We start from the raw sequence: 16,717 nt of genomic DNA, 5'->3' as shown, positions 1-16,717 counted from the left end.
ATGTCAGAGAAGATAAATGTAGACAGTGAAATTCATCATTGTGTATCTTTCCTAAGTAGTAATTGGCATTAACCATTGTAATGCGCTGTTGCTGTCAGTTGTGCTCTCAGCAACCAAAAAAAAAGCTAACTAAAAGAGCATTAAAATATTTGTAGCCACCTCACCACTATATACCTTACCAACATCACACTTTAAGCGCTAAATGAGTATAAAAAGCTTTCTATATGCTTTTATAAAAAAAAAAATCAAAATAGATCAGTGGTTTCCAAATGTGCCACAGTTAAGATGCATGGAAGATTTGTAAATTCCCTATAAAGCTAATCTATTCATTGACCCCCACCATTATGATAGAGATCATATGGTGACTAATGCAAGATGAAACTCAGCTTGGAAAGTAACATGGAATAAGAATGTAAGTATGAGCTCCTGTTTTTTTTACTATATTTTTCGGATACCCCCTCTGAAAAAAAATGTGCAAAGTGGCAACTGGCTTGGTTATTAAGTTTTTCCTGATAATTTTCTATAAGTTGTGCATCTCTACTGCACTGTATTTTTTTTTAAAGATCTTTTGTAAGTGAATCCTTTCATTCCCGGCCAGTATTTTATGCTTTTAGAAGTTTTTATATTTAATCTAATTGGCTTTATTATGGTCACATTGAAGGTGTGTAAACCTTTTGCACAACTATTTTGTATGTATGCTTCTATCTTACGAAAGTGCATTGGGTTTAATCTATGTACACAGACTTTCCTTGTCTTAAGTTGTAGAGTAGTGTAAAGGCTGTGTTGTGGTTATTAACAGCTTATGTAGCACAGTGAACCTTTGCATGTTTTGGTAGGGATGTGTAAAATAACACTGCAGCCCCCTTATGGCTGTCAGGGTATGAGTAATGTAGGGGGTGTCCATTTACAGCACTGATGAATCTGAAGATCAGAAGGTAAGATTTTTTTTTCCCCCCTCTTTTCTTATTGCATTCCACCTTCTGTCTATGCGTGATGTGATTTCTATTTTTCCCTACACTTTTTTCCCCCCTTTTTTTTAATACTAACAAAGTGCAAGGAAAACTACACCTTAAATATTAACTATTTTTGGCTTCCTATATACTGTACATTACTAGGCTGAGGATCTAGCGTTATTTCCTTACACATACAATATATTATAATCCCTTTCATGTGATATTTGGATCATCATGAAACTTGGATCTTCTAGAAATTAAAATGTAAGTATTAACCCTGGTGGAGTAACTTTTACAGTTTGTAATGCCTGGAAGAGGTAAGTTTCCAAAGATGATACAGTTCAGTTACAAAAGTAGCAATGACACAATACAGACTATATAGGGCCCTTTAGTGTGATGCACTTTGTTTGTTTTTTTCCCCCTTCATTTCTTGTCATGCTTGTACTGCTAAAATGTGCAGGGTTAATCTCACTGAGTCATGACCTCCTGCATTTGCATTGTAAATGTCTTCCCTCCTGTCTGTATCCTCCTTGCTCTATTCCCCCTTACCTGTACATACTCTTTCCCGGGATCCAACGACTGCTCATTTGTAAAGGTAAGATATCTTTCAATGATTTTTTTTTTATTTGAATGTATTTTTTTTGTTTTCTTTTTACAATGCCATGTTTGTATATTTGTAGTTTTAATTATCTGAAAAAACAAAACAAAACATGAGATTGAAGGGGTGCAAACTCATTTGTTGGTAAATTGCCATCAGATCTGAACTGTGATGCGTAGACATTTGTGCACCTAGAATGGTCTTGTCTGTCTTTGAAAATGTACTTGCTCTTCCTCCCAGAATCATAGCTTGTAGGCAAAGTTAATCCCGTGTTGGAGAGCCATGTCCTAGCACATCATCTGTAAGTTAATTCAAAACAATTGCTAACAAGGATGGATATATGATCTGTGGATGTCTTTATTTCCAGTGTGTTCAAGGTATTTTGGGGCATAGACACACTTTTTATTTTTTTTTACCCACAATAAAATAATTGATATTTTTTTGGCCAATACTATGGAACAAGTGGATACCTCCCTGTAGATTCCATGTCGCACCTGATTTCCAACCTTCCTGCAGTTTATGTTTAGCGTCATTCTGTGAAGAGCTAAACCAACATTTTGTAAGTTTGCCGACATTCCTAGTCTTGTTGTAGGTAAATGTTGCCTTTGCGTCTTTTTTTTTTTTTTTAAATCCACATATGCCCACCAATCTTTCCCAGTAGAATTTGGTCTCAGATGGCGTACTTGAAGCTGTAAATGTTGACAAGTACACGCTCTCTATTTTCTTGTGTTTTATTTTACTCTTTAAAGCAGCATTTCATGTTTGCAATTTTACTTATTTTTTATTGGAGTACTATCCAAAAAAGATGTCTCTGAACAAGTGACATCTAATCTACCTCATCACCAGCTATTTAGACTAAGGCCTGTTGCACACAGCCAGGTTTCTCAATCAGTACTTGGACCATGATGCACAGACAAGCCGCAGGTCTCTTGAACCAAACCTCTGCTTCCTCATAGGCATATATGAGGCTGCCAAGTTCCGGTCAGACTTGCTTCCTGTCTGTGCATCAAAGTCCAATTTTGTTTTTGTTTGTTTTTTTTTTTAATTTAAAGAGAACCGGTCATTTTGAAAGACCACATTTTACCTGCAATTTTAGTAGTAATGTGCAGGTAAATGGCGTTCTCATCAAATTGTTCTGGTTTACTGGAGCAATGGATACAGGGAGAAAATGAAGCTGTTTTCCCTGCAGCTGTTCTTTCTTCCAGTTGTCGGGGTGGTGAAAGGAGAAGTTATTCACTAAACATTGAGCTCGCTGTTGTTATTGCGCTCTTGCACCTTGATTGACAACCTGCTCTACATTGTGTGTGCACAATGTAGTGATTTCCTCCCTGCAAGCCGGTGCTTCAGTACACCTGGCTAACAAAATGTAGACACTATTTACCTGCAGATTAACACTATGTAGGTCAATGGTATATGTAAAGGTGAAAGGTTCACCGTTCATGCTGCTCTTCTTTTAGTGGCATCTTCAGTAATAAAATTGTTACTGGGACTAAAACACTTCAGTAGTCACGCCTTGTAGCTAAGCCACAATGTATTCAATGTCCTTTTATTTTTCTAGTCTTTTTTTTTTTTTCTCCTTCTGGGATATGAATTGCTGCTTTACCGTGAGCCCTGGATCCCTTAGAAACCATGGTTGGAGATTGCTGGTCCTTGTAGCTAAATACTTCTTGCACGGAATCTAGTCTTGTGCCTTTTTTATATTTTATTTTTGCAACACATTTTAATTGTCGTTTTTTTTATCAATTTTTTATTTTAAATGTTTGTTGCTTTTTTTTATAGATAATTTTGCATTAACAATCAGTATCTCTATTCATAGAAACTGGAAGAGGAGAAGGGCAAAAAGGAAAAGGAGAGACAAGAGTTTGAGAAAGAACGGAGGGAAAGGCAGAGGGAACGTGAGCGAGAGAGAAGAGAGCGCGAACGGGAACAAGACAAAGAGCGTGAGAAGGAAAAAGAGAGAGAGCAACGGGATCGTGACAGAAACAAAGAGAGAGAGCGAGACAGAGACCGGGATCGTGATAGAGAAAGAGATCGTGAAAAGGATAGAGACCGTGGAAGAGATCATAGTAAAGATCGCAGCCGATCAAGGTACATCTATGCTTATTATACTTAAGGCTACAAAATAACAGCTGATCCTTATTAGAGATAATCGAATATACTCGTTACTCGAGATTTCCCGAGCACGCTCGGGTGTCCTCCGAGTATTTTTTTTAGTGCTCGGAGTTTTAGTTTTTAGTGCCGCAGCTGAATGATTTACATCTGTTAGCCAGCATAAGTACATGTGGTGGTTGCTAGGGAATCCCCACATGTACTTATGCTGGCTAACAGATGTAAATCATTCAGCTGCGGTGCTAAAAACTAAATCTCCGAGCACTAAAAAATACTCTGAGGACACCCGAGCGTGCTCGGGAAATCTCGAATAACGAGTATATTCGCTCATCACTAATCCTTATGTTTCATGATTCCCTTCTGGCTCCAGATCATGTCATTCCTTCTCAAGACTCCTTTTCGTCTTCGCCTCATTGGGGGACGTAGACTGTGGGTGTATGCTGCTGACGCTAAGTGAATACAAAAAAAAGATTACCTCCTCCTCTGCAGTATACACCCTCCTGCTGGCTCTGAGGACCAGTTCTTGCTTAGTGTCTGTAGGAGGCACACGCACGGGTCTGCTATTCAGACCCAAAACTCTTTATTATTTTACCTTTTTGATTTTTAATCTTTCCACGTACGAATGGGGCGACGGATCCTTTCAAGGTTCCGATCTCCCTGAACCATCAACAGGCGAGCATGGAGAGTCGCCTCTCCGTATTCTCTCCTTTGACGTGGGATTACACTCCTGAGCTGATTCATAGGGGCAACGGGTCCCTTCAAGGGCACCGATCTCCCCGCACCTTCAACGGACCAGCACATGGAGTGTTGCCTCTTCTGCAGCCAGGCCTATTGCTGGACAACTGGCCCTGGGTACAGAGGCACCCTCTCTTTGGCGTTTGAGCAGTCCCCCACTGTCACACCACTGTTAAAGCGGATGGCACAAGGAGGCGGATGGTTCCTCTCCACCTCCCTAACAAAGGGATGGTGGATTGAGGTTTACCCCTCTATCCCTGTACTGTCCACGCTGCAATACCCGACCTGCAGCAGAACAGTAGAGTGCGCGCGCTTTCCTCGGGGCTGAAACCCAGTCATCCGCGGCGGCTCCATACCGGGACGCACACCGATGGTGAGTGGATCCAGTCAGCGGTGGGCTTCTGCAGTGGGATATTCACAGGCTGACAGGCAGCTTCAGCCATGGCTTCCCTGTGACCCACCTCCCTGAGGTAACGCTCCGGCTGCAAAAATTTAGACCCCGGCTTCGGCCAATGTGTAGGCCGCATCCTGGAAGCCGCGCCCACACTAGAGCGCGCTAAGGCGGCTCTGCCCACTTTTCTAGCGCTTCTCGCCTGGCACGGGAGCGCTCGTTTTTCTTGGCCACTCCCAACGCCCCTCACTTCTACCCACCGGCTGCAGAAATTTCAGCCCCGGCTTGGGCCTATTCATGGAAGTCACAAGGCTCCGCCCACATTGAGTCTGTGTCTTCGCCTCTCGAATTGGTGCCTCTCGCTCTCTGCGAGACTTTACCACCTCTGCAACTCCCGGTGCACCCGGCCAGCTCACACAGGGGCGATGACTTTGCGTTAAAGGGGTACAACGACTGCAGCATCAGATACCCAGGTAAGGAAGTACTGCTCTCTCCCCCTGCATTTTTCACCTGTACTTAAAGGCACATGACCAGTATTTCCTGGTCTTAAAGGCACATGACCAGTATTTCCTGGTCTTTCAGGCACACGACCAGTATTCCCTGGTCTTAAAGGCACATGACCAGTATTACCTGGTCTTAAAGGCACATGACCAGTATTACCTGGTCTTAAATTCACAGAACCAGTATTACCTGGTCTTAAATGCACAGCACCAGTATTCCCTGTTCTTAAAGGCTTATGACCAATATTCCCTAGTCTTAGTCACATGACCAGTATTCCCTTGTTTTAAAGGCACATGACCGGTCCTAAGCCGGTCACCCTCAATGAGCTCAGGAGCCTCCACCGCTGATTCCAGCTTATCCCAGAGACCGCAATCCCTGGCTTCTCGGACCAAGAGATTGAATCCCTCCGTGAACCCTCTGTGGCTCAGAGTGCTCGCAGGAGCGATATTGATGGTCCCTCTCCTACATGGGAGCCATCGGCTAGCAGGGCCCACAAGTATTCTAGAAACGTTCAGGCGCCTAGAAACGTTCAGGCGCCTAGAAAACTGAAGCTTCATTTCCTGATCTCCCTCACCAATGATTTGCTGAAAACAAGACTGAGTATGGATCTGATATTGCCTTGGATCTGGTCTCGCCCGATCTTCAGAAAAGGATGGATTCACCTATTTATATAATCAACCAATCTCTAGATTGAGGACTCTGGTTCTGCTCTAGATCATGCAGTGTCCCTCATAAGGAGACTAAACTCCCTCGTAGAGCATTTGCCATTCACCCGGACAGGGAGCGTCCGGATAAGCGATTCATTGGACAGAAGCCTCTTCAAGCGCTCTATCCCTTTTCAGCCAATATGCAAACACGTGGGGTGTCCCCTCCACATATACCCCCCTACGACGTGGGATGCCATGCCTGGTCTGATTTTTAGGGGCGACGGGTCCCTTCAAATGTCCCCACACCGTCAACAGACGAGCACATGGAGTGTCGCCTCCATGTAGCCTCTTCTGCAGCCAGGCCTAACCCCAGACAACAAGCCCTGTCCACCCAGGGATCTGAACTGTGGATGTACAGAGGCACCCTTTTTGGCGTCCGAGCACCCCACTCTGCAACACCACTATTTAGCAGATGATGCAAGAAAGCCGACGATCCCTCTCCACTTCCCTGTTAAGAGGATGGTGGATCGAGGGTTCATCATTTTAAAACTGCACCGTCAAGAGACTGTTTTTTCCTGACCTGCTGGATGCAGCCACGCACTCTGCCACATGGCAGATTAACCGGGTAGAATCTCCTGTGGTATACCTACTAGTATCCCTGCCCGATGGGTCATCAATTAAAAATACCATGGACTGTCAGATAGCAAATCTGGTTTATTCCGTCTTGTGCCTCGGGTTCAGCGCTCTACCCTTCCTTAGCCGCCGCATGGGTTGCTAGAGCGATGGTCTCCTGGTCGGAGACCTTAACTACTTTGATTCACAACAGTAACCTTTTCCCGTAGACAGTACAGCTGGGCAATCAAATCTCTTGAGAGAGAGACTGTGGTTCACGCCTCTTGGATGTGGCAAGTTGCCCGGCGCTGTCAGCAGCAAATGCCATTACACTCAGAAGGGCATTATAGCTCACAGAATGGAAGCGTACTCTGCGTTCAAAAAGCCTGTGACGCCACTCCCTTAACAGAGTGGTTGGTTATTCGGTGAGAAGTTGGGAGCGTTTCCCATGCAGGAACAAAGGATGGCATGTTTCCTATAGACCCATCCAGTAGTGGAAGCTTTGTCCAGGACAGTCTAGATCTAAGGGATGTTGGTTGAAAAAAGGGGACCGAAAAGTAAGACCGATCCTGGACCTCAAACTTCTATCAAGCTTGACAAGGTCCTCCTTCTTCAGATGGAGTTCCTCCGCTCAGCCATTACTTCAACGGAAAAAGGTGGAGTTCCTGGCATCCATCGACGTTCGGCATGCTTACCTTCACATTCCTATTTTTCCCCTCTTCAAAAATTCCTTTGGTTTTCTATTCGCGAAGAGCATTTTTAAGTCATGACCTTGCCCTTCATGGCGGCTGTCATGTTCCTCTTGCACCCTAGAGGCGTGGTCGTCCTGCCCTAATCTGGTCGACTTTCTAGCTGCTTTTCCAGGACTGCTTTGAGTCATCTATATCACTTGCGATACCCTCTCTCGCTTGGGCTGGCAGCTAAACTTAGACAAATTCTCCTCATTTCCACTACAGCAGATATCCTTTATGAGGATGATCCTGGACACATCCAGAAGGTTGGTAATTCTCACTTGAGACAAGGCCGTGGCCCTTCAACAGGGAGCTTGCGCACTTGATCACTCATCCCCTCATTCCATTCTATTTGCTAGGAGGGTTCTGAGGAAAAATGGTGACGGCAATGGAAGCAGTTTCCTTCGCTCCGCTCGATTTCTGCAGGTCAAACAGGCTTTCAGAGGGTAGTCTCTGAGCTCCTACCCCATCTAGGGAAGATCCTTTCTCCCGATTCAATGGTTATTAGTGACTACCGATGCCAGTCTTCTTCTCCCGATCATTATTCTGGGGATCCGAACGGTACAGCTAGTCCTACAGCAGGTCCACTGCCTTCTGGCGGGTCACCCCATCCGAATTCAATCGGATACTTCCACGGCTGTCAATCATCTAGATGGTACACACGGTCAGGCGCCATGACCGAGGTACCTCACATTCTCTGATGGGCCGAGATCTAGCATTCGGTGATCTCGGCAGTACATATCCCAGGAGTAGAACTCTGGGCAGCAGACTTCTTCAGCCGTCAGGGTCCCGCCTCAAGTGAGTGGGAACTTCACCCGGATGTCTTCCATCAGATCTGCCTTCACTGGAGCACTCTAGATGTAGACCGGATGGCGTCCAGACTGAACGCCAGTGTACTCAAGTTCATTGTTCTGCCTCGAGATCCAAAAGCCATTGCAGTGCATGCTCTGGTTCTTCTTGGTACCAGTTTCCATAACCCCTCTTCCATTACTTCCAAGAGCCTTTCGGAAGTAGGAAGGGTACCAGTGATCCTGGGAGATCCGCACTGACCACGTCAGGTTTTTCGTTTGTGGAGCTAACTGCAAGTAGGGACTTTCTCTCAGGGAGTTTTCACATGTGGTTCTTCCCTATCGCATACCGTTAGATCTTTGGGTCCTTAATGGTTCTGGGAGTCTTACAGTGGACTCCTTTTGTTCCGGACAGACTTTACTATCTGGGAACTTCCCCCTTTTTTGTCTGCGATCTCGTCATCCTGACGAGTCTTCGGAGCTAGCCGCTCTGTTCTTTCAGACTTTTTTCCTTATTACCATCAAGGCAAGGTTGTCCACAGGCCATCCCCCGTCCCTTGTTGCCAAGCTGTTATCGTTTTCTCACTGTTACGAGGACATCATCCTTCCCTCATCTCTTTCGGCTCCAGTCCACAAAACGGAATGGGTTCCCCATATTCTGGACGAAGTGAGTGCTCTGAGTAGGTACGTATCTAGGATGGCATCCTTCCGAAGGTTGGACACTTTATTTGGGCTTCCTGATGGTAAGAGGAAGGCTTCCTGATGGTTACAGGAAGGGTTTAGCCGTTTCATCTGCCATGTTAGCTTGGTGGATTCATTTCACCATCCAGGAGTCCTTCCGTGTTAGATGTCAGCCTATCTCCAACCCTGTCTATCGTGGTTTCTTGGGTTCTAGGCACCAGGCGTCAGCAAAACACTCTTGCAAGCTTGCGGTTCGTCCAGTCTGCATGCATTTTTGAAGCACTATAATTCCCAGACTTCTGCAGATGTGAGTCTGGGCAGGAGGACGCTGCAAGCCGCGGTGGCGCACTTGTACAAGTAGCGGTTACACAGGGCCTGATCTGATGTTATCCCCACCCAGGGACTGCTTTGGGACGTCCCACGGTCTGTGTCCCCAATGAGGCGAAGGAGAAATAGGGATTTTTGTGCACTCGACGTAAAATCCTTTTCTCCGAGCCATTTATTGGGGGGACACAGCTCCCACCCTGTTATTAGTTTGTGCTAGTTTTATGATTTGAACTGTTATACTCTCATATGTTGATATTGATCTCCTACTGCTTATGCACTGAACTGGTTAGGCTACTTTCACACTAGCGTCGTGCACTGCACATCGCTATGCGTCATTTTGGAGAAAAAACGCATCCTGCAAAAGTGCTTACAGGATGCGTTTTTTTTCCATTGACTTGCATTAGCGATGCAGTGCGACGCATTGCCACACGTCGCAACCGTCGTGCGACTGTTGCGTCGGACCGTCGCCACCAAAAAACGTTGCGTGTAACGTTTTTTAGTGCGTTGTTCCCGTCTTTTCCGACCGCGCATGCGCGGCGGGAACTCCGCCCCGCCTCCCAGCACCTCACAATGGGGCAGTGGATGCGTTGAAAAACAGCATCCGCTGTCCCCGTTGTGCGGCGCATTCACTGTATGCGTCGGTGCGCTGCAACGTCGCATTGCGATGTGCAGTGCACAACGCTAATGTGAAAGTAGCCTTAGCTGAGAGCCAGCAAGAGGGTGTATACTGCAGAGGAGGAGCTAACTTTCTTTGTATCACTTAGTGTCAGCCTCCTAGTGGTAGCAGCATACACCCACAGTCTGTGTCCCCCAATGAATGGCTCGGAGAAAAGGATTTTACTGTGAGTACACAAAAATCCCTATATGTGTTTGTGCATTTTTTTTTAGTATTGATTAAAGGTTAAAAGTACAAGAAATGAAGTATACTCGCATACTTGCCTCAGAAATATCAACTTCTGTCTCATTCATTAGAACAAAACCAGGAGAAATCCATTCAGATGCATGTAATAGATTTTCTTAGTTGCAGAAACTTCTGCAATAGAGGGATTTTTGGTACTTACCGTAAAATCTTTCTTGGAGCCTTCATTGGGGGACACAGGACAACCATGGGTGTATGCTGCTGCTGCTAGGAGGCTGACACTATGCAAAAAAGGAAAAGGCTTAGCTCCTCCCCGGCAGTATACACCCACCGACAGGCACCAAGCACCTCAGTTAGTGCAAAAAGCAGTAGGAGAAGCGACAGAACTCATAACAGTAAAAGTACCAACTCAACTAAGGTCTCCAGGCCCCAAACACGGTACCAGAACAAACCAGTAGGGAGGGTGCTGTGTCCCCCAATGAAGGCTCCAAGAAAGAGATTTTACGGTAAGTACCAAAAATCCCTCTTTCTTTATCGCTTCATTGGGGGACACAGGACAACCATGGGACGTCCAAAAGCAGTCCCGGAAAAGGGTGGGTAGAAAGGAAATGAGAAAAGGTCTCAGGTCGGCTGGTGTGCGACCGCCGCCTGCAGTACCTTCCTACCAAGACCTGCATTGGACGAGGCTTGGGTATGAACCCGATAGAACCTCGTAAACGTGTGCAAAGACAACCAGGTTGCGGCCTTGCAAACTTGTAAGGCGGAGGCCTGGTGGTGAACAGCCCAAGAAGCTCCAACAGCTCTGGTGGAGTGAGCTCACACCCCCAGAGGAGGACGTGCCTCATGAACACGGTACGATTCTGAAATTGCCGAGCGAATCCAGTGCGAAATGGTGGATTTAGACGCTTGAAAGCCCTTCCGACGACCCTCAGAAACGACGGAGAGAATCGGATTGACGGAAAGGAGCTGTTCTAGAAAGATAGACCCGAATGGCCCTGACCACGTCAAGCTTGTGAAGGGACTTCTCCAAAGGATGAGCTGGAGAAGGGCAAAATGATGGAAGGACAATGTCTTCGTTGATGTGGAAAGCCGAGACCACCTTGGGAAGGAATTCGGGAACCGGTCGCAGAACGACCTTATCCTGATGAAGAATCAGGAAAGGGGAACGACATGACAGGGCTGCCAACTCGGAGACCCTCCTGAAGGATGTAATAGCAATGAGGAAGGCGACCTTCCAAGAGAGAAGGGAAAAGGGCACGTCATGAAGAGGCTCAAAGGGAGCAGCCTGAAGAGCGCCAAGGACCAGGTTAAGGACCCAAGGTTCCAAGGGAGGACGGAAAGGAGGGGCGATATGCGCAACTCCCTGTAGAAAAGTCCAAACCTGGTGAATGGAGGAAAGGTCACTCTGGAAGAGAATCGACAGAGCGGACACTTGTCCCTTGAGTGTGCTGAGGGATAAGCCCGAATCGAGACCAGACTGGAGGAAACCGAGAAGATCTGGAAGAGAAAAGGACATTGGAAAAACTTCATTGGTTTCGCACCACCGAAAGAACGCTTTCCAGTACCTGTGGTAGATACGGGAAGAAGCCGGTTTTCTGGCTCTGATCATGGTCTGTATGACCTGGGAAGAGAGATCAGAGTTTTTCAAGACTGCGGCCTCAACGGCCATGCCATTAAACGCAGCGACTGAGAACTCTGGTGGTAGAGAGGTCCCTGCGAGAGGAGGTCTGGCCGATCCGGGAGTCTCCAAGGAGATTCCGCGAGCATGTTTATGAGCTCGGCGTACCACGGCCGCCTTGGCTAGTCCGGCGCTATCAGTATGACTGGAATCCCTTCCAACTTGATCTTCTTTACCACCCTTGGAATCAAGAGGAGGGGTGGGAACAGGTAGGGAAACTGAAACTGGGACCATGGAATTACCAGGGCGTCATGGCCAACGGCAAGAGGATCCCGGGACCTGGCGACAAACTGAGGGACCTTGTGGTTCATCCGGGACGCCATAAGATCGACGTCTGGCGTACCCCAGCGGAGGCAAATTTGATTGAAGACTGCGGGGTGGAGAGACCACTCGCCCGCTGCTAGGCCCTGGCGACTGAGAAAGTCGGCTGCCCAGTTTTCGACCCCGGGGATATGAACGGCTGATATGGCTGGAACGTGGCGTTCCGCCCACCGAAGAATCTTTGCCACTTCTGCCATTACTTGGCCGCTGCGAGTCCCGCCCTGGTGGTTTAAGTACGCCACGGCCGCGGCATTGTCCGACTGGATGTTGAAGGGAAGATTCAACAGAAGAGACTGCCAGTGGATTAACGCAAGGAAGATTGCCCTGATCTCCAGAAGGTTGATGGGAAGGAGAGCTTCCTGGGTGATCCAACGGCCCTGAGCCGTGTGTTGTCGGAAGACTGCTCCCCACCCGAGAAGGCTGGCATCGGTGGTGATGACCTGCCACTGAAGGGGAAGAAATGATCTTCTCTCAGGAGAGAGGACAGCGTCCACCAGGTTAGGGACTGACGGACCTGGAGAGGAAGGTGGACGGGACGGTCCAGGGAGTCCAAGGACCTGTTCCAGGTGGATAGGAGGAATAGTGGAGGGGGCGGGTGTGGAACTGGGCGAAAGGAAAAGCCTCCATGGAGGCCACCATCTTTCCCAGGACTCCCATGCAGAAACGAAGTGACTGAGGGACTGTGCGTTTAAAAAGGCGGACCGCCTTGAGGAGTACTGAGAACTTGTCCTCTGGGAGGAAGACCCGAGCTAAGTTCGTGTCGAACACCATGCCCAGAAAGGACAGTCGTTGGGATGGAATCCGAGAGGACTTGGTCCGGTTGATAATCCAGCCGAGATGGGTCAGGGTGTCCAGGGAGACCTGGAGACTGTGGGCACAGTCTAGACGAGAGGACCCCTTGATCAACAGATCGTCCAGGTAGGGGATAACGAGGATCTCCCTGGAACGAAGGAGGGCCATGACCGCCGCCATGATTTTGGTGAAGACCCTGGGGGCAGATGCTAAACCGAAGGGGAGAGCCGTGAACTGGTAGTGATTGTCCCCGACAGCAAACCGAAGGAATCTCTGATGCCGTACGCAGATGGGGACATGAAGGTACGCATCTTGGATGTCGACCGAGCAGAGGAACTCCCCGGGTTCCATGGCGGCGATCACTGACCGCAGGGATTCCATTCTGAAGTGGCGAGGTCGGACGTGGCGGTTCAGAAGCTTCAAATCCAGGATAGGGCGAAGAGACCCGTCCTTCTTTGGGACTACAAAAAGGTTCGAGTAGAACCTGGAAAAATGTTCTTCGGAAGGAACGGGAACTACGACTCCGGCGACCAGAGACGTTATGGCTTGAAGCAAGCCAGGTAAATAGGACGGTTGCTTTGGGGGGCGAGAGAGAAAGAAGCGATTTTCCGGGAGGGTAGAAAATTCGATCTTGTACCCGGAGGTGATAATCTCTCTGACCCAGGCGTCGCTGATCACTGACAGCCAGGTGTCTTTGAAGAGAAGAAGCCTGCCTCCCACCCTGGAAAGACTCCCAGGTGGTGGCGACCCGTCACTTGGAACGGTATCTGTTGGAACGAGGTCCGGAAGACCTGGGAGGTGGAGCCCCGCATCTCCACATGGGAGCTGGCTTGTAAGAGGGTTTTCTACGTTCACCCGTTGTAGCGGGTCGCTCTTGTTGCGAAGAGGAATCTGAGGCTGCAAACGGACGAAAGGGGCAAAATGTTCGAGGAGCCTTTGGGTTAAAGAAGCGTTTTGGCTTGGACTGGGGGAGGGAGGTAATCTTGCCCCCGGTCGCGTCTGAGATAATTTGATCCAGACGAGCGCCAAAAAGCCTGGAACCTTGAAACGCCAAGTTGGTGAGAGACTTTTTGGAAGTAGCATCTGCATTCCATGCTTTGAGCCAAAGAATGCGGCAAATAGCGACTGTTGCTGCTTGCCCTGGCTGAACAGGCTGCTGCATCTAAGGAGGCAGTGAGAAGGTATTTCCCTGCATGGTTAATCTGGTCTGCGAGGTCAGCCAGCTCGGTAGGGGAGGCCAAAGCCAAAATGCCCAAGCGGAGAATCTTGGCCCAGGCAGATATGGCCTTAGCCACCCAGGTGGAAGCAAAGCTGGGGCAGAGGGAAGCACCCGTTCCCTCAAAAGCTGATTTGGCCAGCGCCTCAATTTGTCTGTCCGATGCGTCCTTAAGCGACGCACCGTCCGGTAAGGAGAGAACAGTCTTGGAGGAAAGACGGGAGATCGGTGGATCGACCTTGGGAGATTCAGCCCACTTGGAGAGAAGATCGGCGCTAAAGGGATAGAGCACGTCTAGATGTTTTCTACCCGAAAAATGTTTTTTAGGATGTTCCCAGTGTTTAGACAGGGTAGACTCAAACTCCTCATGGGTAGGAAAGGAGCGAGAGGGACGCTTCACCCTCTTAAAGGAGACAGAGGAATCCTGGGGGGAAACCTCGTCTTGTTTTAGTTTGAGGGTTAGCGATATAGCCGAAATAAGACTATCTACGACAGCCTGCATGCTAGAAGCCTGGTCTGAATCGGAGTCCGAACCGGACTGGGAATCCACATCAGACCCAATGTCCTCCTCCGAAGAGGGGAATTGGGAGGAGGAGAGCAGCTTGAGCGCTGCGGAGGGACCTGGAGAACCAGACGAATAGCCAGAGTCCTCTTTCTAGAGCAGCTGGCTGATTTGTCTCCCTGTGGTTCAGGGTCAGGTGCGGCCGACTCGCCATGGAAGACGGTCGGAGCGCTGGTGGCTGAAGGAGGCTGTGGAAGACATTCAAGCGCCTGGACCAGGGACTGAGATGCCTTAGTCAAATCAGAGACCAACTGCGAGATAGCAACGGCCCACTCAGGGGGAGGGGGAGCGCCCCCATCCCGAGAGTCAGAAGCTTCCTGCGGGGCAGACATGGCAGGAGGACTGCAGGACTGGCAGAGAGGCGACGATTGGCCTACAGACCACTTTATCTTACGAGCACAGGCGTAGTGAGTTATGGTAGGTTTTGTAAGGAAGGCTACAGAAGAGTTGGACATAAGGATATTCTGCAGCACTATACTACAGAAAAGACTAAAGGGCCTGCAGTGGTATGGATAATACCAGGGAGGGGCCAATATAGCGTTGCAATCCTACCGCACCGCAGAGCAGAGTTGTCCGTGTCCCCCAACACACGATGTCTCCTGTGCACGGAGCTGCTGAAGCAGGAAGTGCCAGTGGAGAAGGGGCGGTGCTGTACTGAGAGGAATAAGCCAAGGCTCCTGATAGGGCCGCACCGAAAGGGAAGGGTGTGCCCGGGATGTAAAAGCCCCTCTGAGTGGAGGAGGAAAAGAGCGGTGAAAAAGCACGCCCGAGGAGGGGGCGTGGCCGGCCGCAGCGGTGAAAGTGAAAGTAAAAAAACCGTCCGTGACTGTGTGAAAGCACTGTACATTTAGACAGGGAAATACTTCTGCGGGGGAGCGGCTGCTGAAGCGCTGGCACCTGCATGTTCCCGTTCCACAGGTAGAGGGAGAGAGGATCAACCAGGGGCCCAATGAGAGAGGGGTCGCTGGAAACAGAATCCTTCGTCCAGAAGACGGCCTCGACCCCAAAACAAGCGGGAGGGTCACCGCTGGTGACCACCGTCTTCCTCTCAGCCCTCTCCGAGGAGAGGGGTGAGGAGGACTGTTTGGCAAGGACCGCCACCATAAAGACCCTGGAGCACCTGGGAGGGTGACAGGGGATAATGTCCTGCCGGCGGTCTGAGAGCTGCGATGCGGACGACACCACACTGCTCGCTCAGCCGCCCTCCTGGGGAGGCAGGGTGGAAGATTGTACCCTGAATCCCTGAATGGTGTATCTGAAAAGAAAAAGCCAAAACGTTAATAAAAACAACAAAACCTGTAAAGGAATCAAGATTAGCAGCGGATCTGAAGATCCAGGTCCGCCTCCTACAGACACTAAGCACAAACTGAGGTGCTTGGTGCCTGTCGGTGGGTGTATACTGCCGGGGAGGAGCTACGCCTTTTCCTTTTTTGCATAGTGTCAGCCTCCTAGCAGCAGCAGCATACACCCATGGTTGTCCTGTGTCCCCCAATGAAGCGATAAAGAAAAATCTTTTATAGCTAAATAAATTGTTTGTTTTGGATATTTTTTTTCAGGGAGAAAAGTAGAGACAGGGACCGAGACAGGGAGCGTGAACGAGAAAGGGAACGAGACAGAGAAAGGGACAGAGAAAAAGAGAAAAAAAGAGACCGGGAGGAAGATGAAGAAGAAACCTATGAGCGACGAAAACTAGAAAGAAAACTGCGAGAAAAGGAAGCTGCTTACCAAGAGGTAAATGTTTAAGGAGGTTCCCTTTTGTTTTAATAATTGCATTGCAAAATATCCTTCTGTAAACTTTTTTTTTTTTTTCCTTTTTAGCGTCTTAAAAATTGGGAGATCCGAGAAAGGAAAAAAGCTAGAGATTATGAAAAGGAAGCTGAGCGAGAGGAAGAAAAACGCAGAGATATGGTATGTTGCTCTGTGATGTGCCACCACGTATTTAGTCGATTCCATCCATTCCTTCCTTTCGTTTCAAAATTGATTTTTTTTTTTCATTCCTGCCGTCCTAACAGGCAAAAGAAGCAAAAAGATTAAAGGAATTTTTAGAAGATTATGATGATGACAGAGATGATCCCAAGTATTATAGGTATTTTATTTTTGCATGTATGGTATGATTTGAGAAGGCACACAAACTAAAGTTCTATGTTTTCATGACACTACGGCACTTTGTTACATATATAGAGGGGAAAGTTTTATTTACCGTATATACTTGTGTG

General features: G+C 48.2%; 1 protein-coding gene across 5 annotated transcripts in view; it reads left to right on the top strand.

The window, feature by feature from the left end:
* The window catches only part of RBM25 (RNA binding motif protein 25), a 110,211-nt gene that overhangs the window by 75,072 nt on the left and 18,422 nt on the right, over window positions 1–16,717 (top strand). For all 5 annotated transcript variants that reach the window (XM_077261815.1, XM_077261824.1, XM_077261833.1 and 2 more), the window contains 4 exons: window positions 3,368–3,639; window positions 16,058–16,232; window positions 16,320–16,409; window positions 16,514–16,587. In XM_077261815.1, the coding sequence (XP_077117930.1) occupies window positions 3,368–3,639; window positions 16,058–16,232; window positions 16,320–16,409; window positions 16,514–16,587 (611 nt within the window). The remainder of the gene's footprint in view (window positions 1–3,367; window positions 3,640–16,057; window positions 16,233–16,319; window positions 16,410–16,513; window positions 16,588–16,717) is intronic.

The sequence above is a fragment of the Ranitomeya variabilis genome, chromosome 1 (genome assembly GCF_051348905.1).
Source record: "Ranitomeya variabilis isolate aRanVar5 chromosome 1, aRanVar5.hap1, whole genome shotgun sequence".
Taxonomy (NCBI): Eukaryota; Metazoa; Chordata; class Amphibia; order Anura; family Dendrobatidae; genus Ranitomeya; species Ranitomeya variabilis.
Note: the sequence above shows the minus strand (reverse complement) of the source record. Positions and strands in the feature narration are given on the sequence as shown.